At 50.9% G+C, this 27,719-nt stretch overlaps 1 protein-coding gene across 1 annotated transcript; it reads right to left on the reverse strand.

The window, feature by feature from the left end:
• Positions 1–3,334: 3,334 nt before the first annotated feature.
• Positions 3,335–26,942, reverse strand: serpine1 (serpin peptidase inhibitor, clade E (nexin, plasminogen activator inhibitor type 1), member 1). Its single transcript, XM_085977419.1, has 9 exons — positions 26,861–26,942; positions 23,668–23,949; positions 19,759–19,992; positions 18,355–18,552; positions 15,183–15,381; positions 11,155–11,255; positions 9,944–10,030; positions 8,949–9,032; positions 3,335–6,245 (listed from the first exon to the last, which is right to left on the reverse strand). The coding sequence occupies exons 2-9, from the start codon at positions 23,933–23,935 to the stop codon at positions 6,208–6,210; spliced, it is 1,209 nt and encodes a 402-aa protein (XP_085833545.1). The 5' UTR covers positions 23,936–23,949; positions 26,861–26,942; the 3' UTR covers positions 3,335–6,207.
• Positions 26,943–27,719: the final 777 nt, after the last annotated feature.

Below are 27,719 nucleotides of genomic sequence, written 5' to 3' on the forward strand. Positions count from 1 at the left end.
CTCATTCTTCTAAACTCCAGCGAGTATAAGCCCAATCGACCCAATCTCTCCTCATACGTCATTCCTGCCATCCCAGGTATCAGCCTGGTGAATCTTTGCTGAACTCCCTCCATGGCAAGAACATCCTTCCTCAGATAAGGTGACCAAAACTGCACACAATACTCAAGATGTGGTCTCACCAAGGCCCTGTACAACTGCAGCAAGACATCCTTGCTCGTGTACTCAAACCCTCTCGCTACGAAGGCCAGCATACCATTTGCCTTCTTAACCGCCTGCTGCACCTGCATGCTTACCTTCAGCGACTGGTGCACAAGGACACCCAGGTCTCGTTGCACTTCCCCTTCTCCCAATCTATTGCCATTCAGATAATAATCTGCCTTCCTGGTTTTGACACCAAAGTGGATAACCTCGCATTTATCCACATTGTACAGCATCTGCCATGCTTCTGCCCAATCACCCAACCTGTCCAAATCAACCTGGAGTTTCTCGGCATCCTCCTCACAGCACACACGCCCACCCAGCTTTGTCGTCTGCAAACTTGGATATTACATCTAGTTCCCTCGTCTAGATGACTGCACTTCAAAAGTATTTCATTGGCTGTGAAGCGCTTTGGGACATCCCAAGGTAATGAAAGGTGCTGCATAAATTCAAGCCTTAAGATACATTGTCTATACTAGAGGCCACTCTTTCAGCCACCATGTTCCCAACTTCTGCAATTCCCTCCCTAAATCATTCTGCCTTCCCACTTCCTCTCTGCTTCCAAGAGCCTTCTCAAACGTTCCTCTTCATCTGTTCACTTGGACTGACCAAGTGATGAAGACACATTGGAGGAGCCATGTAAATGAAGACGTCCACCAAACTAATCCATAAGAAATTCAGGCCCTACGAGACGAGTCATTCCTTTATTCATCTCTACTTGGCTTTAACAGAGGACCTAATCTCGGGTCCAAATTCCACAGTCCCGCTCCTTTAAATCAGGAACCCAGGTAGGGGTGAGTCTGGCATTGGCCTGGAATGTGAAACCCTCGCAGACTTGGCAAGATGGTTCAGCCCCCAACCACAACTAGTCTTGAAAGAGATCAGGTTGAATTTGCTGTAGAAATACAAACCGACCACTGTCCCACCCAACCCTGGTAGAGAAACCAGTCCTGTTTTACGTGTCAGAATGTGTCAGTGCTCCGTGAGATGGAAGAAATCATGAGCAACACCGACCTTCCCGTTCACAAAGACTTGAAAAACCCACCACGAAAGCGCTTAAAATCGCGCCAACCATTCTGGGAAACTGCAGCCAATATTCATGCGGCTGGCGTCGACCCGCTATCCAGCATAAAGAACTAACGTCTCATCACTGACCCAACAGCAGAGGTCCCTGGCTTTGACCTCCCTCGAAGACAGTGGACGGCTCTCAACCCAATCCGCGCAGGGCACGGACGATGCGGCCAGCTGCCCCACCAGTGGAAGATGAGGGACGACCCGAAGAAGTGCGACTGTGGCCATGAGTCCCAGGCCTCAGAACACATCACATCAACCTGCCCACTAAGATCTGTTGCGGGAGGCACCTCATTTCCCCACTCGGCATCTCAGGAGGCCATCGAATGGATTGCCAAACTAGACATCCCATTACAAGCTGCTCCCATCATACGAAGCAACAACAATAGTGCATTTTCAAAGCGGTCAATTAAAGGAGAAGGTGGCTACAGTTGGAAATATATTCAGAGCCCCATTATGTCTCACACTGGTCTCCCACCTGGCTACGTGAATGTTTGCTGCTTCAGTTTCTATATTAGGGTCAAAGGACACACGAGCAGTTGGTTGCTCTTTGTCAGTAATAGCATGTTGGTTAGTTCCTATCCTAGAGCTCTTGGCTAGTGATCCCTGGCTCAGGATTGGTGGTTAGGCTGTACCTCAGGTTTCGTTAGTTGGGTGGTGTCCCTCTCAGGATTGTTGGTCAGGGGGCGCCTCAGGATTGGTTAGTTGGCTGGTGTCCGTCTCAGGATTGGTGGTCAGGGTCTGTCTCAGGATTGGTTAGTTAGCTGGTGTCTGTCTCAAGATTGGTTAGTTGGCTGGTGTCTATCTCAGGATTGGTTAGTGCCCCTCAGGATTGTTGGTCAGGGTGCTTCTCAGGATTGGTTAGTTGGCTGGTGTCCATCTCAGGATTGGTTAGTTGCTGGTGTCTGTCTCAGGATTGGTTAGTTGGGTGGTGTCTGTCGCAAGATTGGTTAGTTGGGTGGTGTCCATCTCAGGATTGTTGGTCAGGGTGCTTCTCAGGATTGGTTAGTTGGCTGGTGTCCATCTCAGGATTGGTTAGTTGCTGGTGTCTGTCTCAGGATTGGTTAGTTGGGTGGTGTCTGTCGCAAGATTGGTTAGTTGGGTGGCGTCCCCTCAGGATTGTTGGTCAGGGTGCTTCTCAGGATTGGTTAGTTGGCTGGTGTCCATCTCAGGATTGGTTAGTTGGCTGGTGTCTGCCTCAGGATTGGTTAGTTGGCTGGTGTCCATCTCAGGATTGGTTAGTTGGCTGGTGTCTGTCTCAGGATTGGTTAGTTGGGTGGTGTCTGTCGCAAGATTGGTTAGTTGGGTGGCGTCTCCTCAGGATCGTTGGTCAGGGTGCTTCTCAGGATTGGTTAGTTGGCTGGTGTCCATCTCAGGATTGGTTAGTTGGGTGGTCTCGGTCTCAGGATTGGTCGGTTAGGTCGCCTCTGTTCCATACCCTGACTCTGAGGTAGGGACCAACCAACCAATTCTACACCGATTCCGAGATATGAGACCAACCGTTTGACCAATTCTGAGAGAGACAGTGTCAGCTGTGGCTCAGTGGGTAGCACCCTCACCTCTGAGTCAGAAGGTTGTAGGTGTCAAGTCCCACTCCAGGGACTGGAGCACATAAAGCTAGGCTGACACTCCTGTGCACTCCTGAGGGAGTGCTGCACTGCCGGAGGTGCCGTCTTTCGGATGAGACGTTCAACGTCTGCTCTCCCAGGTGGACGTAAAAGATCCCACGACACTATTTCGAAGAAGAGCAGGGGAGTTATCCCCGGTGTCCTGGCCATTATTTATCCCTCAACCAACATACCAAAAACAGATTATCTGATCATGATCACATTGCTGTTTGTGGGACCTTGCTGTGCGCAAATTGGCTGCCGCGTTTCCCGCATTACAACAGTGACTACACTCCAAAAGTACTTCATTGTAAAGCGCTTTGAGACATCCGGTGGACGTGAAAGGCGTTATATAAATGCAAGTCTTTCTTTCAAAGGACCCATTGTAACTGGACATCAGCACTTTTCAGAAGAGGGCAGAAGAAACTGGAGCAGGGGAATAAACAACTGGAGTAAACTTGTGCTCAGTAAGAGATTTATTTATGTTCTTATTGCAAAACATAGAGACACAGATTATAAAATCATTTTTTTCAATCTCTCAAAAGAAACTGAAAACTACATTCGCACAACCCAATATAAAAACTCTCAAGCAAAGATAGACTTTAAACATTCATACAATGCAAATAAATGAAACCAATGCTTGTGGTTTAGTGATTTCCAAGTGCGGGCAGAAAGCCCAGCTTGTTCCCATTGATCCATCCTCTGGTTGTTCTTGGCTTGGCTGATTATTTGGAAAGCTAACGTTGCCCCGAAAAAAACCACAGGCTCGTCCTGGAACAGGCGACTAGTATGCATCAATGGGCGGTGACCGAGGCAGCGAACCGCCAGTACCACACTGTGTGTTCTCGGCTGTGGGTGCCAACTGCAGGATCAAGGGGCGGACTTTCCCCCCCTGCCCCCCACTCCCCCCGGTACGTCTGGGAACTGTCATCAGGTGTCAAACCAGACAGTTTAGGGCAGGGGGGCGAGGGGATGGGAATCGAGGCTTGACCTTTCTTTAGTCACTGATGAAAGTTCAGCGAAGGCTTTTAATAAGTTCACTAACTAACAGCTCCTCACGAGCAGTAATTTGAGGTCTTAATGGCAAGTTTTAAAATGTTTCCCCTCGCCCAACTCACAGGGGAAAAAAAAGTGGCAACAGAAATGGAATCTGGCATTTTAATAAGTGCAGAATATCATGCACCGATATCCTGATTGGAACAGAGTGTAGAAGATTAAGGGCTGATCTAATGGAGGTGCTTATGATGATTAAAGGATTTGCTAGGATAGATAGAGAGAGAGAAGCTATTCCCTCTAGTTGGGAGAGTCCAGAACAAGGGGGCATAACCTTAAAATTAGAGCTCAGCCGTTCAGGGGTGATGTCAGGAAGTACTTTTTCCACACACGGGTTAGTGGAAATCTGGATCTCCCTCCCCCTTCAAAGAGCTGATGAGGCTGGTGGTGGTGGTGGTTGGGGTGGGGTCAATTGAAAATTTCAAAGCGGAGATCGATAGAATTTTATTAGGCAAGGGTATCAAGGGATATGGAGCAAAAGCAGGTAAATGGAGTTAAGATACAGATCAGCCATGATCTCATTGAATGGCGGAACAGGCTCGAGACTGGAGCGTCTCATTCACTCAACCGGTTTGGAATTCCACTGTACATCAATCATTCCTTCCTCAGTGTTCACACTCCACATATCAACATAGCTTGTCTTTTCCTCATACAACATTTCTAATGTCAAAGAAATAAATTATGTATATCCCAAAAATATATTACAAACTACACTATGAGGTTTCATATTTTCAAAAGTAAAGCATTTTTATAATACAACAGCACAAGTCCTGATATTTATTTATATATCTATCTCTATAAGGATGGAGCTAGAATTTCTACCCATTCACAGTGGGCGAGCAGATAGCTGGTCCCAAGCATTCATCTCAAACTGCAGCCTCCCCACACTTGTGGGAAATTAATTTAGGATCAGCACTGGCCCGTCGCAAACACGGTGTGGGTACGGACGGAGGACAATCAAGAGTTTTCTACAAAGCGCCATGGGGAATTAAACTGAACACGAGGGCAGCAGTGGCACAGTTTGCTCACGGTCCCATCCAATGCGCTACGGAGTGTGGTAATCGCCTGCAATTCCTCGCTGTCCGAGTTTGGTGATTCGTGATCTACAGCATGCCCTCACCCCAGTGGTCCATTCAGACCAGAAGGCCTTGGTCCAATGCAGAGCTAGCTGAACCTCTGGTTTGATCGGGTCGGCTGCACTCAGCCGGAGGTGTAATGGTAGCTTTGGTACAAGTGGCATATTTATCCCTCAATCAAAGTAACCAAAACAGTCTACAGGAAACTTTTTTTTATCCGGCATGGACGGGACCGACGCGGTGCCGGTTCATCAAAAATTCCGGATAACCGAAAGCTGTAGTAAAAGATAAAGCAACAAACCCTGTAGCTTCAGAACAATGGCCACAAGTTGCAAGCGTCTCTGTAGCTTAGCAACAGCTGCAGCCACACCCTTGCACAGCAACAAATGGAGGAAGGCAAGTAATAAAAGTTACCTGAACCTACTCCTGAATTTTGCCGGTTAACCGAGATTTCCGGTTATTTAGGTGCTGGTAAATCGAAAGTTTCCTGTATCTGGTCATTATCACATCGTGGGACCCAGCTGTGAGCAAATTGGCTGCCATGGTGCCCACATTACAACAGCGACTAACTTCAAAAAGTGCTTCACTAGCGGTAAAGCACTTTGAGACGTCCTAAAGGCGCTGGATAAATGCACGCTCTTCTTCTACTACTACAGTTGGCCCAAGTGTCTCTCTGGGGTTAGGGAAGGGGAGGAAACAGATGGATGTCCTCGGTCAGAACTCACACCGGGGTTTGGAACTCATTGGTAACGGGCTCTGTGGTGGGGGCGGGGGGGGAAAGAGGATAGGATGCCTTTGGACAGCGAAGCACAAACGCTTGCTTTGGGAATACATTTTAAAAATGGAAAAACATCAAAGATTTCAAAAGAGCACCGAAAGAGCACAGTTGTTCCAATGCGAGAGACTTTGCAGGTAGGATGACTGCGAGGGCAGAGGCATATGAAATGAGTCAGATCACTCTGTCTGGGACCATACTTAGAAATGACATCGACAAAGACTGAAGTTCAGAGTCACTGCTGGTTATAAGTGAGCGAGTTCCAGGCAGGGAAATGATCATCATCCACGGAGTTAAAAAAAAAAAATCGAACTCTTCCTTTCCTCATTATATATTCTTCTCCCAGTTAATTCCAGTACTGTATCTTCCTTGCGGTTTTCTACAGATATGATACCTGAGTATTGTCTTTTCAAAGTAGTAGTCGTTTCTATGGCTCCATCACTTGTCCCATGAAGAGAATGGTGCCTAGAAAACAAGAGGGAGCACCGTGAACATCAAACTGAAGCCCAACTTTATTTCAGTCAAGCCCCTTAAAAACCACATTCCTACATTCAATTCCCTCCCGGCCTTCCTCAGACATCCATCACAGTGGAGAGGGACCAGACATTGAAGAGTTCCCCCCTCGCCCCCTGCGAGGTCCAGATGAAGGGCCAAGGTCTGTCCAAGCCTTTTGTCTCGGAGTTGCTTAGTGGAGCCTTGGGGGGGCCCATATATCAATTGAAACATTGAGCAGAGTGGGTATGCTGGTGTCGTGGTCATGTTACTGGACTACTGATCCAGAGAATGTAAATTCAAATCCCATCATGTTTTTAAAAAAATCTGGAAATCGAAAAACTGGGAACAATAAAAAATGACCATGAAGCTGTCAAATTGTCATTAACAACATAGAAACATAGAAGATAGGAGTAGGCCATTCGGCCCCTCGAGCCTGCTCCACCATTCAATGAGATCATGGCTGATCATCCAAATTCAGTACCCTGTTCCTGCCTTCTCCCCATATCCCTTGAGCCTTAAGAAATATATCCAACTCCTTCTTGAATATATTTAATGAATTGGCCTCTACTGCCATCTTTGGTAGAGAATTCCACAGGTTCACCACTCTCTGGGTGAAGAAATTCCTCCTCATCTCTGTCCTAAATGGCTTACCCCTTATCCTTAGACTGTGACCCCTGGTTCTGGACTCCCCGACCATGGGGAACATCCTTCCTGCATCTAGTCTGTCTAGTCCTGTTAGAATTTTATAAGTTTCGATGAGATCCCCTCTCATTCTTCTAAACTCCAGCGAGTACAAGCCCAATCGACCCAATCTCTCCTCATACGTCATTCCTGCCATCCCAGGTATCAGCCTGGTGAATCTTCACTGCACTCCTTCCATGGCAATACATTCCTTCCTCAGATAAGGCGACCAAAACTGCACACAATACTCAAGATGTGGTCTCACCAAGGCCCTGTACAACTGGTTCACTAGGGAAGGAAACTTGCCCTCCTTACCCGGTCTGGTCTATGTGACTCCAGTTCCATGCCAATGTGGTTGACTTAACGACCTACTAAAGTGGCCTAACAAAACCCCACAGTTACAACTCAGGATTTGCAAAGTTTAAAGCCATTAACTTGCAGACCTGCCCAAGCTCCTGATACGAACCTTCCTTGGTGCTCTGTTTAAAGATCTACCAGTGACTTTGAGAGCCAGATTGCCAGGGCTAGGAGGCCACACAAGGCCTGCAGGCTGCAATTTGGACATGCCCTGGTGTCGGGCCAAGGTTGAAAAGACAAGGAGGCAGAAGACAAGGAGGAAGACAGCAACTGGGGGTGTTGATCTGCAGCTCGAAGAGTAGATTTAGAGGCTGCACACCCGAGGGACAGGATGCCCAAGACCAATCCAAGAGGCCAGGTGTGACGGGCAGGATCTAACCAAGCTACAGCGTCAGATCCGACAGGGTGACCTCTCGGGTTAGCAATCAGTGCCACTCCCTGCCCAACGGAAGTCAATGTCCTACCTACAGGAACCCTCTTCCCCCCACCTCCCCCCCTGCATCCAACCAGAAAATGGAGTGCTAATATAATCAAGACTTCACATCGATTTTGGGCTGCCCACATTAGGAGTCCAGGACCCTGTTTATGGAGCTAAGGAATCAACAGCAATCCAATGGTGTTTGCTATCCAGCTCCATCAAGAACCACGACCCCCACCCCCCCACCCCACCCCTTACATTTGGGTATCAAGCGGTATGGATCAAAGGCGGGTAAATGAGGTTGAGGTACAGATCAGCCATGATCTAACTGAACCTGGAACTCTCTCTCCGCCAAAGGCTGCATATACTGGGACAACTGGAGCCGTCAGGACCAAGAGCGATAGATTTTTGTTGGGTAAGGGTATTGACGTAATAAAACTCACTACGCACTTGGTTGGAGTATAAAGGAAGGCTTTAATCAACTTGTTTCAGAACATGGAGGTCTAGTTGTACTTCACTAGTTCCTTGTCTTACAAAATGTCCCTGACAAGCTGGGGCCCACGCCCGAGTATTTATACGCCTTGGACGGCGCCACCAGCTGGCCGTCCAGCATTATTTCATAAGTAGTTTCTTGATGATGAGATTTATAACAGGAATCAAGGGAGAGGAGCAAAGCCAGTCAAACGGAGCGGAGGTACAGATCAGCCATGATCTAATTGAATGGCGGAGCAGGCTCGAGGAGCTGAATGGCCTCCTCCTGTTCCCAATGAATGGCGGAGCAGGTTGAAGGGGCTGATTGGCCTCCTCTTGTTCCCATCTAGGGGTCACTGTTTAAAAATAAGGGGTCGCCCATTTAAGACAGAGATGAAGAGAAATTTTTTCTCAGACGGTCGTGAATCTTTGGAACTCTCTTCCTCAGAGGGCGGTGGAAGCAGAGCCTTTGAATATTTTTAAAGGCAGAGGTAGATAGATTCTTGATAAGCAAGGGGGTGAAAGGTTATCGGGGGTAGGCGGGAATGTGGAGTAATCAGATCAGCCATGATCTTATTGAATGGCGGAGCAGGCTTGAGGGGCCGAGTGGCCTACTCCTGCTCCTAATTCGTATGTATGTACGTATCTACATGCTTGCGCCAGAGTGGACCAACTTGGAGTTTAATGGGCCTTTCCCACTATGGAATACAGTTGACCGTGGCCCCTTTATAAAGGCATTGCCTTACCTGTGGGGTTGTGTCGCACTAAGAATAGGAAGGGTCTGTCTATCACAACCTCGAGTGGAGCCATTCGCTCATAAAAGATGGCAGCTGGAAAAAGAAAACAAAATGGCAGTCAAGGTTACCAGATTATCGACGCAGTAGACCCATGTCTATACTTACACATGCAATTGAAAAATTAGTAAGAAGGCAGACTGCTTCAAAAAGAGAGCAGTGCAATCGGAGCAAGGAAAGTAAAATGGTTTCTGAAACATTTTTATTAAAAAAAAATAGAGGATTAGTGAGGTGACAGCTGGCTGTAAACAGTTGGCTGTAACAAGGTAATTGTAAGCTCTGGTCACAAGGTGGCTCTGTGGAGCTAGTTTGCAAAGTCTTTCTCCCAATTCAAGCCACCAGCTTGTGTATAGAAACAAAAGAAAACCCTTTTAGCTATTGAGTGACCATGGGCACCTTGCTGGTAGCATCCCGAGAGAAAGGGGAGCTACTCCGATGGCTCGGTTGAGTAAATGCGCAGCCAGGTGTGGGTACCGAGCCAATACAGGCCAACTTCAATCCCCAGTCAGCCAGGCCACCACAATAATGGTCCTCAGCACCCCTGGGGCAGAAAGTGACCCAAAAATCAGGCAGCGTTCCTGCAAAAAAAACACACATCTGGATCGGCTGTGATGCCCTCCATGGCCCAATAGCACCACCCCCTCACTCCACTCTCTAGTTTGGAGGGATGGGGGGGGGGGTGTGGGGGGAGTGCAAGGTACCACAGAAGTGCCAGTGCTTGTGGGACTGCAGCCCAGCAAGAAACTCTGGGCGAGGGGGGAAAACCAACTGCGGCAGGTAACACATTAACGGCGGTAGAGGAACCGCCCGCCTGTTATACTTGATTTAGAATCAGCCGGGGTGTATAACGAGTGGGCCGCGACCGCCCATTTTGCGTTGCCTACTGCAGTTGAATTTCAGGAATGACTTGGGACATCAGAGAGGCCAGTGAGGGCGCTCAGACTCACCGGTGGCTGCAGACGCCTTGGTTCCGCTCTCGTTCACTTCGATCTTTACTTTCTGCAGAGCCTTGGACACAAACAGCTGTTGGGTTTCTGTACCGATGAAAAGGAGGAAGCAGGATTAGTCTTCAGTCCAACACCCGGTTCACACCCAAAACAGAAACTGCGTTCCCCAATTTAACTGGGACACGGAGGTTAGTTTTGTTCATATTTATGTCAGAGTGAAATGAGGAATCACTTCCCCCCTCCACCCCCCAACACAAAGGGTAGTGGAAATCTGGAACTCTTCCTCTCCTCCTCCTCCTCCTCCTCTTTCACCCCCTCCCCCACACCTCCAAAGGTGGGTCAATTGAAATTTTCAAGACGGACATCAATAAATTTTTGTTAAGGAAGACTATCGAGGGATAGGCAAGAAATGCGGGTGATGCCCACATCCGGAGAATGAATAAACATCCACTCCCTCCACCACCAGCGCACTGTGGCTGCAGTGTGTACTATTTACAAGATGCACTGCAGCAACTCACTAAGGCTTCTTCAACAGCACCTCCCAAACCCGCGACCTCCACCGCCTAGCAGGAGAAGGGCAGCGGGTGCGTGGGAACACCATCGCCTCAAAGTTCCCCACCATCCTGACTTGGACATATAATCGGCCGTTCCTTCATCGTCGCTGGGTCCAAATCCTGGAACTCCCTCCCTAACAGCACTGTGGGAGCGCCTTCACCACACGGACTGCAGCGGTTCAAGAAGGTGGCTCACCACCTGCTCGGGGCCGACTAAGGATGGGCAATAAATGCCAACCACGTCCACACCCAGAGAATTTGAAAAAAAAAAGACTTTGGGAATACCAAAGCCCGCCCCCCCGGCCACAAATTCTGACCCCTCCCTACCGATTCCACCCCACTCCACAGCCAGGCTGAACCAGACTGCAGTCTTGGCGTCCTATTCAACCTCCCCTCCGAATTGTGTTTTTCAAACTATTCCTACACATCCTTCCCCCCCCCCCACCCCCCCGCGCTGTATCCTACCTTAAAACAGTGACTTCACTTCAAAAAGGTACTTAATTGGCCGTAAAGCGCTTTGGGATGTCCTGTGGTCGTGAAAGGCGCTATATAAATTCAAATCTTTTCTTTTTTGAATTGCGCTTTTCAGACAATTCCTCCCCCCCCCCGAAGGGTCCCTTTAAGAAGAGCCAACGTTGTTCCAAGGCTGGTACTTACTGCTGATGTTAGTAAAGTCTGCCGTTCCCACGTTGAACATATCCGTTATTCCCATGTTCCTCAGCGGCTTCCTCAGATCCGTCTCACTGTCCAGGGAAAACCTGCCAGGCAAAACACGCAAAGACGTCAAGGAAATGCCTCACGAAATATGTCGCACCGTTTTAATCAGAACCCCGTTAACTTGTAGTGATTACATTATTAACGTACTCTGGGGGAGGATGGACTGCCCAGAGCTAATGTTCTGTCACTGTACACGGGCTTAATTAAACCACACAGAATTAAAGTGGAACAAGTACTAAAGAACTCTATCTAATGTTATCCCAGCTCGCTCAGTAACCCCCTCCGCCCAGCACCCTGTGTTATTGACCATATCTCTACCCACACTGTCACTCAGTAACCCCCTCCGCCCAGCACCCTGTGTTACTGACCGCATCTCTACCCACGCTGTCACTCAGTAACCCCCTCCGCCCAGCACCCTGTGTTATTGACCCCATCTCTACCCACGCTGTCACTCAGTAACCCCCTCCGCCCAGCACCCTGTGTTACTGACCACATCTCTACCCACGCTGTCACTCAGTAACCCCCTCCGCCCAGCACCCTGTGTTACTGACCACATCTCTACCCACACTGTCACTCAGTAACCCCCTCCGCCCAGCACCCTGTGTTACTGACCCCATCTCTACCCACGCTGTCACTCAGTAACCCCCTCCGCCCAGCACCTTGTGTTACTGACCGCATCTCTACCCACACTGTCACTCAGTAACCCCCTCCGCCCAGCACCCTGTGTTACTGACCACATCTCTACCCACGCTGTCACTCAGTAACCCCCTCCGCCCAGCACCCTGTGTTACTGACCACATCTCTACCCACACTGCCACTCAGTAACCCCCTCCGCCCAGCACCCTGTGTTACTGACCGCATCTCTACCCACGCTGTCACTCAGTAACCCCCTCCGCCCAGCACCCTGTGTTATTGACCCCATCTCTACCCACACTGTCACTCAGTAACCCCCTCCGCCCAGCACCCTGTGTTACTGACCACATCTCTACCCACACTGTCACTCAGTAACCCCCTCCGCCCAGCACCCTGTGTTACTGACCACATCTCTACCCACACTGTCACTCAGTAACCCCCTCCGCCCAGCACCCTGTGTTACTGACCACATCTCTACCCACACTGTCACTCAGTAACCCCCTCCGCCCAGCACCCTGTGTTACTGACCACATCTCTACCCACACTGTCACTCAGTAACCCCTCCGCCCAGCACCCTGTGTTACTGACCGCATCTCTACCCACGCTGTCACTCAGTAACCCCCTCCGCCCAGCACCTTGTATTACTGACCACATCTCTACCCACATTGTCACTCAGTAACCCCCTCCGCCCAGCACCCTGTGTTACTGACCACATCTCTACCCACATTGTCACTCAGTAACCCCCTCCGCCCAGCACCCTGTGTTACTGACCGCATCTCTACCCACGCTGTCACTCAGTAACCCCCTCCGCCCAGCACCTTGTATTACTGACCACATCTCTACCCACATTGTCACTCAGTAACCCCCTCCGCCCAGCACCCTGTGTTACTGACCACATCTCTACCCACACTGTCACTCAGTAACCCCCTCCGCCCAGCACCCTGTGTTACTGACCGCATCTCTACCCACGCTGTCACTCAGTAACCCCCTCCGCCCAGCACCCTGTGTTACTGACCACATCTCTACCCACACTGTCACTCAGTAACCCCCTCCGCCCAGCACCCTGTGTTACTGACCACATCTCTACCCACACTGTCACTCAGTAACCCCCTCCGCCCAGCACCCTGTGTTACTGACCACATCTCTACCCACACTGTCACTCAGTAACCCCCTCCGCCCAGCACCCTGTGTTACTGACCACATCTCTACCCACGCTGTCACTCAGTAACCCCCTCCGCCCAGCACCTTGTATTACTGACCACATCTCTACCCACATTGTCACTCAGTAACCCCCTCCGCCCAGCACCCTGTGTTACTGACCACATCTCTACCCACATTGTCACTCAGTAACCCCCTCCGCCCAGCACCCTGTGTTACTGACCGCATCTCTACCCACACTGTCACTCAGTAACCCCCTCCGCCCAGCACCCTGTGTTACTGACCGCATCTCTACCCACGCTGTCACTCAGTAACCCCCTCCGCCCAGCACCCTGTGTTACTGACCGCATCTCTACCCACGCTGTCACTCAGTAACCCCCTCCGCCCAGCACCCTGTGTTACTGACCACATCTCTACCCACACTGTCACTCAGTAACCCCCTCCGCCCAGCACCCTGTGTTACTGACCACATCTCTACCCACACTGTCACTCAGTAACCCCCTCCGCCCAGCACCCTGTGTTACTGACCACATCTCTACCCACGCTGTCACTCGGTAACCCCCTCCGCCCAGCACCCTGTGTTACTGACCACATCTCTACCCACACTGTCACTCAGTAACCCCCTCCGCCCAGCACCTTGTATTACTGACCACATCTCTACCCACACTGTCACTCAGTAACCCCTCCGCCCAGCACCCTGTGTTACTGACCGCATCTCTACCCACGCTGTCACTCAGTAACCCCCTCCGCCCAGCACCCTGTGTTACTGACCACATCTCTACCCACACTGTCACTCAGTAACCCCTCCGCCCAGCACCCTGTGTTACTGACCACATCTCTACCCACACTGTCACTCAGTAACCCCCTCCGCCCAGCACCCTGTGTTACTGACCACATCTCTACCCACACTGTCACTCAGTAACCCCCTCCGCCCAGCACCCTGTGTTACTGACCCCATCTCTACCCACGCTGTCACTCAGTAACCCCCTCCGCCCAGCACCCTGTGTTACTGACCCCATCTCTACCCACGCTGTCACTCAGTAACCCCCTCCGCCCAGCACCCTGTGTTACTGACCCCATCTCTACCCACACTGTCACTCAGTAACCCCCTCCGCCCAGCACCCTGTGTTACTGACCACATCTCTACCCACACTGTCACTCAGTAACCCCCTCCGCCCAGCACCCTGTGTTACTGACCACATCTCTACCCACACTGTCACTCAGTAACCCCCTCCGCCCAGCACCCTGTGTTACTGACCACATCTCTACCCACACTGTCACTCGGTAACCCCCTCCGCCCAGCACCCTGTGTTACTGACCACATCTCTACCCACGCTGTCACTCAGTAACCCCTTGCCCCAGGGTTACTGTGCATCTCTACCCAATGTTAATCTAGTTCCACCGCACAGTTGGACTCAGTAACCCCTCCCTTGTTGTCAATAACCAGCTCCCTACTTAGAACATAAGAAATAGGAGCAGGAGTCGGCCATTCGGCCCCTCGAGCCTGCTCCGCCATTCAATAAAATCATGGCTGATCTTCTACCTCAACTCCACCATCCCGCACTATCCCCATATCCCTAGATTCACTTAATATCCAAAAATCTATCGATCTCTGCCTTGAATATTCTCAATGACTGAGCCTCCACAGCCCTCTGGGGCAGAGAATTCCAAAGATTCACCACCCTCTGAGTGAAGAAATTTCACCTCATCTCAGTCCTAAATGGCCGACCCCTTATTCTGAGACTGGGACCCCTGGTTCTAGACTCTCCAGCCAGGGGAAACATCCTCCCTGCATTAACCCTGTCAAGCCCTGTAAGAATGTTGTATGTTTCAATGAGATCACCTCTCATTCTTCTAAACTCTAGAGAATATAGGCCTAGTCTACTCGATCTCTCCGCATAGGACAATCCCCCCCCCATCCCAGGAATCAGTCTGGTGAACCTTCAAACACTGCCCCACTACACTAGGATCAGGGAGAAACTCCCACTCTTGATGCTAGCATATTGTCAGGGAGTACCACACCCTCTACAATATGATAAAGTCAGGGAGTAACTCTCCCCCTTATACTGGGATAGTCAAGGAGTAACTCCTCCTTCCTTTCCCCGCCCAACACTAGGATAATTACAAAATTGAAAGGCACGAGCCACTGTAAATCCCCTCCCCTCTATGCCACTTACTTGGGCAGGACAAGTTGGCGTTTGACCCTTTGCAGATTGTTCTTCCACTCGTTGACCAGCGAGACGGTGATGATGTCAGTGAGGGCGGAGAGCGGGACCCTCTTCTGGTAGGGGGCCACGATGTACATACTGAGAGTCTCCCCGTGATACGGCAGCTCGATGACGTCATAGTCCAGGCCACTGGGGGTTATGAATTCACCTGGAGGCACAAAGCAACATGATTGGTGGGCCGGAAAACCAATCAGCACTCAGCTCCTCACGTCTCAACACGCGTGATGCCTTCCTCCACGTTTGGACACGGTCATTAAGTTACATTGTACGGTAATATCCAACTATTTAGTATACTGTATTCGCTGCTCACGATGCGGTCTCCTCTACATTGGGGAGACCAAACGCAGATTGGGTGACCGCTTTGCGGAACACCTCCGTTCAGTCCGGAAGGGTGACCCTGAGCTCCCAGTCGCCTATCACTTTAATTCTCCGCTCCACTCCCACTCTGATCTCGCTGTCCTCGGCCTCTTACACTGTTCCAATGGAGCTCAACGTAAGCTTGAGGAACAGCACCTCATCTTTCGATTAGGCACTGTACAGCCTTCCGGACTCAACATTGAGTTCAACAATTTCAGACTATAACCCCTGCCCCCATTTTTCAGGCTGTTGATGATTCTGCCCTCCCCATTTGCAACATTTAATCTCTCCTGCCTCCCAGCCTAGCACAGAATATTCCTTCAATTCCTTCCTCCACTCCCCTCCCTGTCTCTGCACCTGCTCAATATCTGTTACATCTCTAGCCTTTTCCAGTTCTGATGAAGGGTCCCCAGACCTGAAACGTTAACTCGGTTTCTCTCCCCACGGATGCTGCCCGGCCTGCCGAGTGCTTCCAGCATTTTCTGTTGTTATTTCAGATTTCCAGCATCCGCGGTATTTTGCTATTGTAATAATGTAACAGCATGAGCCGTGGCTCCGTGGGTAGCACCCTCTCCCCTCGGAGTCAGAAGGTTGCGAGTTCAAGTCCCACTCCAGAGACTTGAGCACCTAATCCAGGCCGATCCTCCTCCCAGTGCAGTTACTGAGGGAGGGCTGCACTGTCGGAGGTGCCATCTTTCGGACGAGACCCCGTCTGCCCTCTCAGGTGGACATAAAAGATCCCGCGGCCACTATTTTGAAGAGCAGAGGAGGTCTCCCCAGTGTCCTGGCCAATATTCATCCCTCAACCAACGACACAAAAAAACCCAGATTATCTGGTCATTATCACATTGCTGTTTGTGAACTTTTGTGCTCAAGCTTCTGGAATGGGGGCATGAACCTACAACCTTTTGATTCCAAGAAAGAAAGAACTTGCATTTATATAGTGCATTTCACGACTTTAGGAGGTCTCAAAGTGCTTTACAGCCAATGGCGTGTAGACACTGCTGTAATGCAGGAAAGGAGGGTGGGATTAGAATGTGGGGCGAGGAGAGCCGGCACAGGTTTGATGGGCTGAATGGCCGTTCACATTCTCAGACATTCCCTCCCCCTTGTTATCAAGATGGCGTCCGTGGCGGTCGCAGGGTAAGCGCTCTCCCTGAGTCGGTCGGCCCACTCCCACTACAGACGCTGTGCATCGGCGCTGATGGGTTCGGCGAGTCGGCGGGGAGGCAGCAGAAGCAGCGATGGAGGCCACGACGACCCGCTGTAGCACGGCAGCCGGCAGCTCCTCGGCGGGAGGCTCGGAGGTCGAACCGGTAGGAGGGGAGGCGGCCAGCGGACCGAGGGCGGGAAAAGCAGGCCCTGGAAGGTCGGACACCGCGGGAGGCTCGGAGGTCAGACCGGGTGGAAGGAGCGCCAGGGAGAAGCAGGCCCCGGGGACGTCGGTACCATGGCGGCTGAAGATTGTCGGGCAGGAGTGCGGGAAAGGCGGAGCGAGGCGAGTGCGGACCCTATTGTGATGGCGCCGATGAAGATGGCTGCCGTCCTTGCGGGCTCCATGCGTACCAGGCAGCTAAGTGTCCTTTGCTGCTTGGTGCGCTCGGCTCGTTAAGAAAAAAGCATTTCACTGACTGGATTTCACTTGTTGTATTTGGTTACGTGACAAATAAAATTGAAATTGAAATTGAACTTGAACTGGTCTTGGAGGCTTGTTTTCTCTGGCGACACCAGCTCTGGGGTGTGCAAGGAGCAGGCCCCACCTACACAGCGCACGCTGTCCTCACACGTTAGGAATGTGCAGAGGAAGCGCCCTGCAGTGACAAACCAGCTCAGGCTGGATGAATCCCTTCCCTCAGGCACACACCAGATGCAGCACAATTGACATCAGCCCCAACACCCCACCCACTGCCTCAGAAAGAGCCCCTCCCCTCCTTGACTGTCTCCTGAAGTTCCGCGGATGGCGAGAACTCTCCTGTACCTCGTCCCCAACGCCCAGCCAACAAGGTGCATTTATACAGCGCCTTTACCGTAGTCAAGCGTCTCCCAGGTGCTTCACAAGAGCGATTATCAAACAAAATCTGGACACTGAGCCACATAATGAGATCATTAAATTAAATAGGTTAGGCTGGACCAGGGGGTCACAATTTTAAAGTTGGACAAGGCCAGAGCTAGGTTAGATGTCAGGAGGTGGTTCTTTTTCCTCAGAGAATAGTGGACCTCGGGAACAGGCTGCCGGCTCGTGCAGTGGGCGCTGATTCGCTGAATTCCTTCGAGCGATAGCGGGACCCGTTTCTGGCTGGGGCGGAGGATCAACTCTTACAGAAGGGAGGTACTGCAGAGAATTCAGGGCCAGGGCGATCTCCTGGACTAGTTTCGATCGCCTAGATGGGTCAGAGAGGAATTTCCCAGATTTTTTTCCCCCCCAAATTGGCCTGTTTTAAAAAAAAAAATCTGTTTATTTGCCTCTCCCATGGTTCGGTGGGGTGGAGAGTGTACTTACTGTGATAAACAAGGTATCGCAATTGTGGGGGACAGGCTTGATGGACCAGCGGGTCTTTACCTGCCCGTCATTGTTCGTATATTGGGACAGGGACTTGGTCAAAGAGGTAGGTTTTAAGGAGCATCATAAAAGGAGGAAAGAGAGACGGAGAGGTTTAGGGAGGGAATTCCAATTTTTGGGTCTAGGCAGCTGAGAGAGGAGCAATGGCGAGCTAGTCGACCACAGAGGGGAAACCGCCCGACCCCCGGGGACCAGACTACTCACTGGCATTCAGTTTGGCGCTCTGCGACATCATGGGCACCAGGATCTTGGTCCCGTCCGCCTTGTAGAACTCGCGCTGGTGCGTGCCCTCGGTGGGGAACGGCATCTTCCAAAGGCCCTTGAAGTAGACGGCATTGACCAGAACCATTCGGGTTAGAACTGGATCCAGCAACCCCGGACGCAGAAAGTCGGGGATCATACCTGGAAGAGGGGGGGTGGGAGAAAACGGCAAATCCAATTAGACTGACGGACCTTAAATACAGACTAGCCGAAGCTGAAGCTAAGCTCACCTGGAGGTGGATTTGCTGCCCAGTGGCCGTATCAAACACTCCAGCACGGTTTAGATACCGTGCAGAGCTCTGTCCCATCAAACACGCCCAGGGCAGGTACAGCATGAGTTAGATACAAAGTTAAGCTCCCTCTACACTGTCCCATCAAACACTCCCAGGGCAGGTACAGCACGGGTTAGATACAGAGTAAAGCTCCCTCTACACTGTCCCATCAAACACTCCCAGGGCAGGTACAGCACGGGTTAGATACAGAGTAAAGCTCCCTCTACACTGTCCCATCAAACACTCCCAGGGCAGGTACAGCACGGGTTAGATACAAAGTAAAGCTCCCTCTACACTGTCCCATCAAACACCCCCAGGGCAGGTACAGCACGGGTTAGATACAGAGTAAAGCTCCCTCTACACTGTCCCATCAAACACTCCCAGGGCAGATACAGCACGGGTTAGATACAGAGTAAAGCTCCCTCTGCACTGTCCCATCAAACACTCCCGAGGCAGATACAGCACGGGTTAGATACAAAGTAAAGCTCCCTCTACACTGTCCCATCAAACACCCCCAGGGCAGGTACAGCACAGGTTAGATACAGAGTAAAGCTCCCTCTACACTATCCCATCAAACACTCCCAGGGCAGATACAGCATGGGTTAGATACAGAGTAAAGCTCCCTCTACACTGTCCCATCAAACACTCCCAGGGCAGGTACAGCACGGGTTAGATACAGAGTAAAGCTCCCTCTACACTGTCCCATCAAACACTCCCAGGGCAGGTACAGCACGGGTTAGATACAGAGTAAAGCTCCCTCTACACTGCCCCATCAAACACTCCCAGGGCAGATACAGCACAGGTTAGATAGAGTAAAACTCCCTCTACACTGTCCCATCAAACAATTAAAAGCAGGGCCCAGAAATGTAGCTGGGAGTCTACGCACCAATTGGGCTGATTTCAGATAGAGTCCATATAGTCAGGAGAGAGTGAGAGAGAGTGAGAGGAGACTCACCTAGTCAGTCTGGCATGGATTGGCTTCCATAGGCAAAAGGACAAGATCACAAGCAGCACCCCACCCAAATCCCTCAAGCAGTTTATTTATATATTAAAAAGCCAGGGGCTGCGGACTCACCTCTGGTTTGTGTTTCGACCCATTTATTGATGATGTAGGTGGCCATCTTGGAGTCCTGGAAGTACACCTGCTTTGGCCAGCCGTTGAATGCTTTCCGGTAATTCTTCATGAAGGCTTGTGGGAGTTGCATGCTCCTCTGGACGAACAGCCCGTTGGCCGCGTGGACAATGTCCCGGTTGCTCTTGGCGGTGAGATCTTTCTGGAGATGCCTCAGGGCCGTGGGGACGCCCTTGTCTGCCCGGTGAGAAAAGGAATTCAGTTTGAGTCTGGAGTTCCCTCCTTAAACCTCTCCCGCCTCCTTGGAGACCCTCCTTAACCTTAAGCTTTTGGTCACCTGTGGTAAAATGTCGCTCCCTTTGGCTCGGCCTCACTCGTTGAGCCGTGGAGCGCCTTGCGACGTTAAAGGCGCGATATCAATGCAATGGTTGCTGCGGTAAAGAACGGACGCGCAACGGGGAATTGGGGTGTATGCGTCGAGACTCTACTTGCGTTCCACCGCCATGACACCTCTCCGTAGGGCCGGCAGATTCAAAAACCAAACTGGGTCACCAGTTCACGGGTGGCGTCAAGGGCTGCCTAATCTGGTGATGGCGGCACAGGCGGACATTTTATTTCCTGTAGGAATGGTCAAATTCCTATCTAGAGATTGAGTTCGACGCAGGCAATCAATCAAAAAGGTTTTTAATGTCAAACTAACGAGTTTAAACAGATTGATGCAAGAGAGCAATGAATACAGGTCTTAACAGGTCGGAGGCTCCACGAGGACTGCCTGGGCGGTCCCGTGGATGGCGTCATGACGTCATCACGTTTTTCCCGCGTTTGGGTGACCACGTCATCGCGTTTGCCCGCGCTCTTAAAGGGACCGCGCACTGTACATGCAAACAGTATATACAATGGTACCGATTTAGTCTGTAGCTAACACATCGTTGAAGGGAATTATGTACAGTTGTTCAGAGTCCCTCAGTGGCTCTGCCACATTCCTACCATTCTGCTTCAAGTGTGTTTTAAAAAAAAAGTGAGCAAAGTAGCTGAAGGGTCAAGGCTCAGAGGGCAGGTCACCTCCAAGTTTGAAGGGAAGGTAGAGGAGGTGTGTGTGGGAGGTAGATGAGGTGTGTGTGGGGCAAAGTGAGAGTTTGGGGTGAAAAAAGAAGGAAGCCAAGGCAGCTGTGTTGCCGGCCTCCATTTTGGGAACAAGCAGCCCCTCACATCTGGAATCAGGAGGCAAGGATGTGATGAGGTAAAAAAAAAACACATGGGATGGCGACTGCAAGACGCCAAACTTGGAGTTTGAAATCCTATGGCGGAAGGGAAGACAGAACAAGGGGAGGAATTCTATGGTTGAGAAAGCGCGGATCATGATATGCCCGGTATGAGGAGGGCAGGGGAGCCCGTTCCTGTAGCATGCTTTCCTCCTTTACCACCGCACAGAAGGCATTCGGTCTATGCAGATGTTTATGCTCCACACGAGCCTTCTCCCACCTTACTTCATCTCACCTGATCAGCATAGCCTTCCATTCCTTCCCCCGCACTGCCTCCCCCCCTCACCCAGTACTTATCTAGCTTCCCCTTAAATGCATCTATGCTCGTCGCCACAACTACTCTCAGTGGGGAAAACAAAAAAAGATTTATAGAGCGCCTTTCATAACGTCAGGACGTCCCAAATGCTTCACAGCCAATGAAGTACTTTTTGACGAGTAGTCACTGTTGTAATGTAGGAAACGCGGCAGCCAATGTGAGCACAGCAAGATCCCACAAACAGCACTGTGGTAGCAAGTTCCACATTCTCTGGGTAGAGAAATTTCTCCTGAATTCTTTATTGCATTTATTAGTGACTTATCTTATACTTCTGGCCCCTAGTTTTGGTCTCTTCCACCCCCCCCTCCCCCGCCCGCCCACAAGTGGAAATAGCGTCTCTACGTCTACCTTATCAAACCTCTTTGTAATTTTAACTAGGATTAAATAGTCTTGTTTTCGCCCTCGATCCCTGCTGCCTGCTCTAGGCATGACAACAAATGGGAAACATCTGAGAGGAAACAAAAAACCACTGTCTCGGAGTAACCTCAATATAGGTGGGTGTAGAGAGTAGACTAGGCCTATATTCTCTAGAGTTTAGAAGAATGAGAGGTGATCTCATTGAAACATACAAAATTCTTTAAAGGGCTTGACAGGGTAGATGCTGGGAGGATGTTTCCCCTGGCTGGGGAGTCTAGAACCAGGGGTCACAGTCTCAGAATAAGGGGTCAGCCATTTAGGACTGAGATGAGGAGGAATTTCTTCACTCAGAGGGTGGTGAATCTTTGGAATTCTCGACCCCAGGGGGCTGTGGAGGCTCAGTCATTGAGTATATTCAAGGCAGAGATCGATAGATTTTTGAATATTAAGGGAATCAAGGGATATGGGGATAGTGCAGGAACGGAGAGTGGAGGTCGATGATCAGCCATGATTTTATTGAATGGCGGAGCAGGCTCGAAAGTCCAAATGGCCGACTCCTGCTCCTATTTCTTATGTTCTAGATGGGCCGTTGTGATCAGATCTGGGACTGGTTTGAAGCTGCAGTGCTGACTCCTGCCACCAGAGGCCCTCGGTTAGCTGTACCCACATTTCAATGTCATCTCCCAAGTCCAGCTACCAGTGCATTGCGAGTTTCTTCAATCTCCATCGCCAATCTCCCCACACCCACATCATACAAGGCTGGTGGAATCATTCACACCTGGTCCTGTGTACCGTCTGACTAAGGGTGCCTACCCAAATGCAGGACGAGACTGAAGACTGACTCACCCTTAACAGTCCATCTCCATCCTGTTGACGCACGATATACTCAAGACCCTCACACATACTGAGCCTCACAGACCAGCAGATCCCAGGTTCAAACCCCGAATTAACGATGATCCCAACATATAGTCATGCAACCGGGCAAGATGAGACAGAGAGGGACACAGAGTGAGTGTGTGATAGAGAAAGGAAACTAGAGAGAGCGCAAGGCAAGGAGAGACACAGCGAGAGAGAGAGTGACAGAGAGAGAGAGAGAGAGAGACAGACAGACAGACAGACAGCAAGGAGAGAGACAGAGAGGGAAAGAGACACAGAGGGAGGGAGAGAGAGAGAGACAGACAGACAGTGAGAAAAAAGACACACAGAGGGAGAGACACACACAGCAAGGAGAGAGAGACACAGCAGAGAGAGACACACACAGCAAAGAGAGACACACAGCGAGAGAGAGAGAGACACACACAGCAAAGAGAGAGAGACACACACAGCGAGAGAGAGACACACACAGCAAAGAGAGAGAGACACACACAGCGAGAAAGAGACACACACAGCGAGAAAGAGACACACACAGCGAGAGAGAGACACACACAGCGAGAGAGAGAGACAGACAGCAAGGAGAGAGACAGAGAGGGAAACAGACACAGAGGGAGGGAGAGACACACACACACACACAGAGGGAGGGAGAGAGAGAGAGACAGACAGACAGCGAGAAAAAAGACACACAGAGGGAGAGAGAGATACACACAGCAAGGAGAGAGAGAAAGAAACAAAAAGAGACAGAGACAGACACAGAGGGAGGGAGAGAGACAGAGAGATACACAGCGAGAGGGAGAAAAAGACACACAAGGGGGAGAGAGAGACACACACCACAAGGAAAGAAAGGGACACAGCGAGAGAAAGGGACACACACATCAAGGAAAGAGAGAGAAAAAAGAGACACGGAGGGAGAGAGAGGGAGACAGCAAGGAGAGAGAGAGAAAGTCACAGTGAGAGAGAAAGAAAAAAAGAGTCACAGCGAGAGAGAGAGACACACAGACAGATGCAGTGAGGTTTCATGTGCAGATTGCAGGAAGTATTTAAATCCCGGGGCCAGTGTTACATTTACAAGCATCCCGCCACCTCCGTGGAACCCAAGCTCACCTTCCAGCCGGTATCCCATGGCGTTCCGGAGCTGAGCGAGTGTGTTCCCGGCCGCTCCCAGTTGGGCCATTCCCATCAGTGCCGCTGCGCCGTAGGGAGAGAATACCACGTTGCGGTCGCCGGCAGAGGCGGCAATTTCCCGGAAGATGCGGATCCCAAAGTCAGTGCCGAGCTCGGACACGGGAGGGACGGCGACGGCGCGGCAGAGGCCGGCCGCGGCCACCAGGAGGGTGGCCAGGCGCAGGAAGGACTTACCGTTGCTGTTCATGGTCAGTGGGACACCTGAAAGAGAAGGAGAATGTAAACGCTTAGCCGTCACAGGCAGAAACCTCAAGCAACAGCACTAAAAACCAGAAAATCTGGTTGTTAAATCACATGGCTGTTTGTGGGAGCTTGCTGTGTGCAAATTGGCTCCCTCCCTTACAGCACTCCAAAAGTACGTTTGTTGGCCGTGAAGCGCTTTGGGATATCCCGGGGTCGTGAGGGGCACTGTATAAATGCAAGCTCGCTCCCTTTTCTTAACTCGACCCTGCTGGAACTGCTCCCCCGCGAGAAGATATTCCAACAAAGTGACTCACGGTCGAGAAAGTGAAACATTGAAAAAAAAGGGCCAAGGTGCGAGAAGATGAAAGCTGAGAGCAGAGTTCAGCCAGGGCTTCAATCAACCTCAATGTCCTTGGGAGAGGTGGGGGGGGGGGGGGCGGGAGGGGTGTGGGGAAAAGGAGGCAAAAAAATAATCAGCAAGGGTTGCTGCTCCACATCACTATCCAGTCAACCCCACCCTGGATAGTGCATGCGTGCAGACATCAGGTACAGATATGGCCTTGACGCATCCCCCCCCCTCCGACCACCACAGTCGAATAGCCCGGCAACACCCACCCATGTGAGGAGAGGGCGCTTGTGGGTGAGGGTGCCGGATTGCTGCCGGTGTGGCGAGCATGCCCCAGTACAAGGCAGCGCGTTCAGGCGGAGTGGAAGGGGGAGGGGGGTTGAACACAGTCGATTTGAGCAGATTGGAATGAATTAGGGATAATCAGGGATAAGCTGGCTGTCTGGCTAGGCAAGGCGGCAGCCGAGTTACACTGCAAGAGCCAACCGAGCCAAATGACCAGTCCCTCTCCCCTACATCGCAACAGCGACTACGCTCCAACAAGTACTTCATTGGCTGTAAAGCACAGAGGCCGTGAAAGGTGCAAGTCTTTCTTTTAACAGTTTCTGTGGTGTTGAGCGAGAGAGTTGGTGAAGGCACTAAGGGAACGCTCTGCTCCTCTTTAGGTACAGCGCAGTGCTAGTAACTTAAAAAAAAATTATCCAGCGATTTGAACTAAACAAACCCAGCAAAGAGGGGGCGACTACTTGCATTAGGCGGAGACTTTAACAGCATCTCCGAGAGCACCCCCCAAACCCGCCACCTAGAAGGACAAGGGCAGCAGGCGCATGGGAACACCACCACCGCCAAGTTCCCCTCCGAGTCACAGACTATCCTGACTTGGAAGTATATCGGCCGTTCCTTCATCGTCGCTGGGTCAAAATCCTGGAACTCCCTCCCTAACAGCACTGTGGGAGCACCTTCACCGCACGGACTGCAGCGGTTCAAGAAGGCGGCTCACCACCACCTTCTCAAGGGCAACTAGGGACGGGCAATAAATGCCGGCCTTGCCACCTCCCATGAACAAATAAATAAAAAATATACCATGGCTTCATTAACATGTACCCAAACCATTTGAACAGATAGATCAGTTTAATAGCTCAACCCAAACCGGCACCTCCGACAGTGCAGCACTCCCTTAGCTGGGGTGTCAGCCTGGATTATGTGCACAAGTCTCCGGAGTGGGACGTGAACCCACAGCCTTCTGACTCCGAGGGCGCGAGAGCGCTACCCACTGAGATAAACAGAAGTCAAATAAAAAGCACAATTCTGCTTATTAAGAAAGTGGCTTCCTGATGCGTACAGAATTAGAAGTTCACAATCGGCAATTATAAACCAACATTGTGTCTCGAGAGGAGCTAGTAGGTGTCACAGCCCAGGCTCGTCCAGCGAGCTTAAAACGGGCACTCTTCACCCAGCTCCTCTGTTCCGTGTCGCAGACAACAGTGGAAAGTCAGTCCTAGAGAGAGGCATCTCCCAACAGACCAGCCCAACTTCAACATCCCCTGCCTTCTATAACACAGGGAGACCCCTCGAGTTACTAAAGCTCGTCCCTCTATTACTGCAACACTCCCAGTCCCCAGCTAGAGTGACACACACACACTGCCACAGAGGCAGACAAACACAGAGAGGGAGAGAGAGACACAGAGAAAGACAAACAGAGAGAGGGAGAGAGAGGGACAGAGACAGACAAACAGTGAGACACACACACTGCCACAGAGACAGACAAACAGAGAGAGGGAGAGAGAGAGGGACAGAGACAGACAAACAGTGAGACACACACACTGCCCCAGAGACAGACAAACAGAGAGAGGGAGAGAGAGAGGGACAGAGACAGACAAACAGTGAGACACACACACTGCCCCAGAGACAGACAAACACAGAGAGGGAGAGAGAGACACAGAGAAAGACAAACAGAGAGAGGGAGAGAGAGGGACAGAGACAGACAAACAGTGAGACACACACACTGCCACAGAGACAGACAAACAGAGAGAGGGAGAGAGAGAGGGACAGAGACAGACAAACAGTGAGACACACACACTGCCCCAGAGACAGACAAACACAGAGAGGGAGAGAGAGACACAGAGAAAGACAAACAGAGAGAGGGAGAGAGAGGGACAGAGACAGACAAACAGTGAGACACACACACTGCCACAGAGACAGACAAACACAGAGAGGGAGAGAGAGACACAGAGAAAGACAAACAGAGAGAGGGAGAGGGACAGAGACAGACAAACAGTGAGACACACACACTGCCACAGAGACAGACAAACACAGAGAGGGAGAGAGAGACACAGAGAAAGACAAACAGAGAGAGGGAGAGAGAGACGCAGGGACAGACAAACAGTGAGACACACACACTGCCACAGAGACAGACAAACAGAGAGAGGGAGAGAGAGACACAGAGACAGACAAACAGAGAGACACACACACACAGGCAGATACATACACAGATGCAGACAGACAGATGCAGAGAGAGAAACACACACATACCGACACACACAAGGATAGAGATAAGCATACACAGTGCATGAAGTGACTTACAGTGCCAGGCAGTGCTCTCTGTGTTCTGTGTTCTGTTCTGTTCTGCTCTCTCTATAGTGTCTGCAGCAGACTCTGTGCAACTTTCACTGCTGTGCAACAGTTCCTCACATTCACTTCGCCTCCCTCTGCCCCCTTTTATGCTCCTCCTAGGCGGAAGCTGATTTGCTGAGTAAATCACTACTGTCCCAGGATCTGCCCCTGCCCCCACCCTGGTTACTGTAAACAAGCCCGCACAGACTTTCCCAACAGCAACAGCACCAAGAACACAAGGCTTCCTCCGGGGTCCTAGTGTCCACCAAGCCTCTTGAGACCTTCTACTTAACCAGTTCACTGCCAGTCTGCAGACAGGGCTCTTCAGTTCATGAGAATCGTATGCCCTCTACCCCTTTCCCGACAACGTTAACACTCGCTGGGACACAGTTCCATGTATGACACTGGGGTACAGTACTGGTGGGTACGGGTCTGTCACTGTATAACACTGGGGTACAGTACTGGGGGGTACAGGTCTGTTACTGTATGACACTGGGGTACAGTACTGGTATGGGTACAGGTCTGTTACTGTATAACACGGGTACAGTACTGGTAGGTACAGGTCTGTTACTGTATAACACGGGTACAGTACTGGTAGGTACAGGTCTGTCACTGTATAACACTGGGGTACAGTACTGGTGGGTACAGGTCTGTCACTGTATAACATTGGGGTACAGTACTGGTGGGTACAGGTCTGTTACTGTATAACACTGGGGTACAGTACTGGTGGGTACAGGTCTGTTACTGTATAACACGGGTACAGTACTGGTGGGTGCAGGTCTGTCACTGTATAACACTGCGGTACAGTACTGGTGGGTACAGGTCTGTC

The sequence above is a fragment of the Somniosus microcephalus genome, unplaced genomic scaffold, assembly GCF_052327205.1.
Source record: "Somniosus microcephalus isolate GS21.2 unplaced genomic scaffold, FLI_Smic_1.0 unresolved_chr4, whole genome shotgun sequence".
Lineage (NCBI taxonomy): Eukaryota > Metazoa > Chordata > Chondrichthyes > Squaliformes > Somniosidae > Somniosus > Somniosus microcephalus.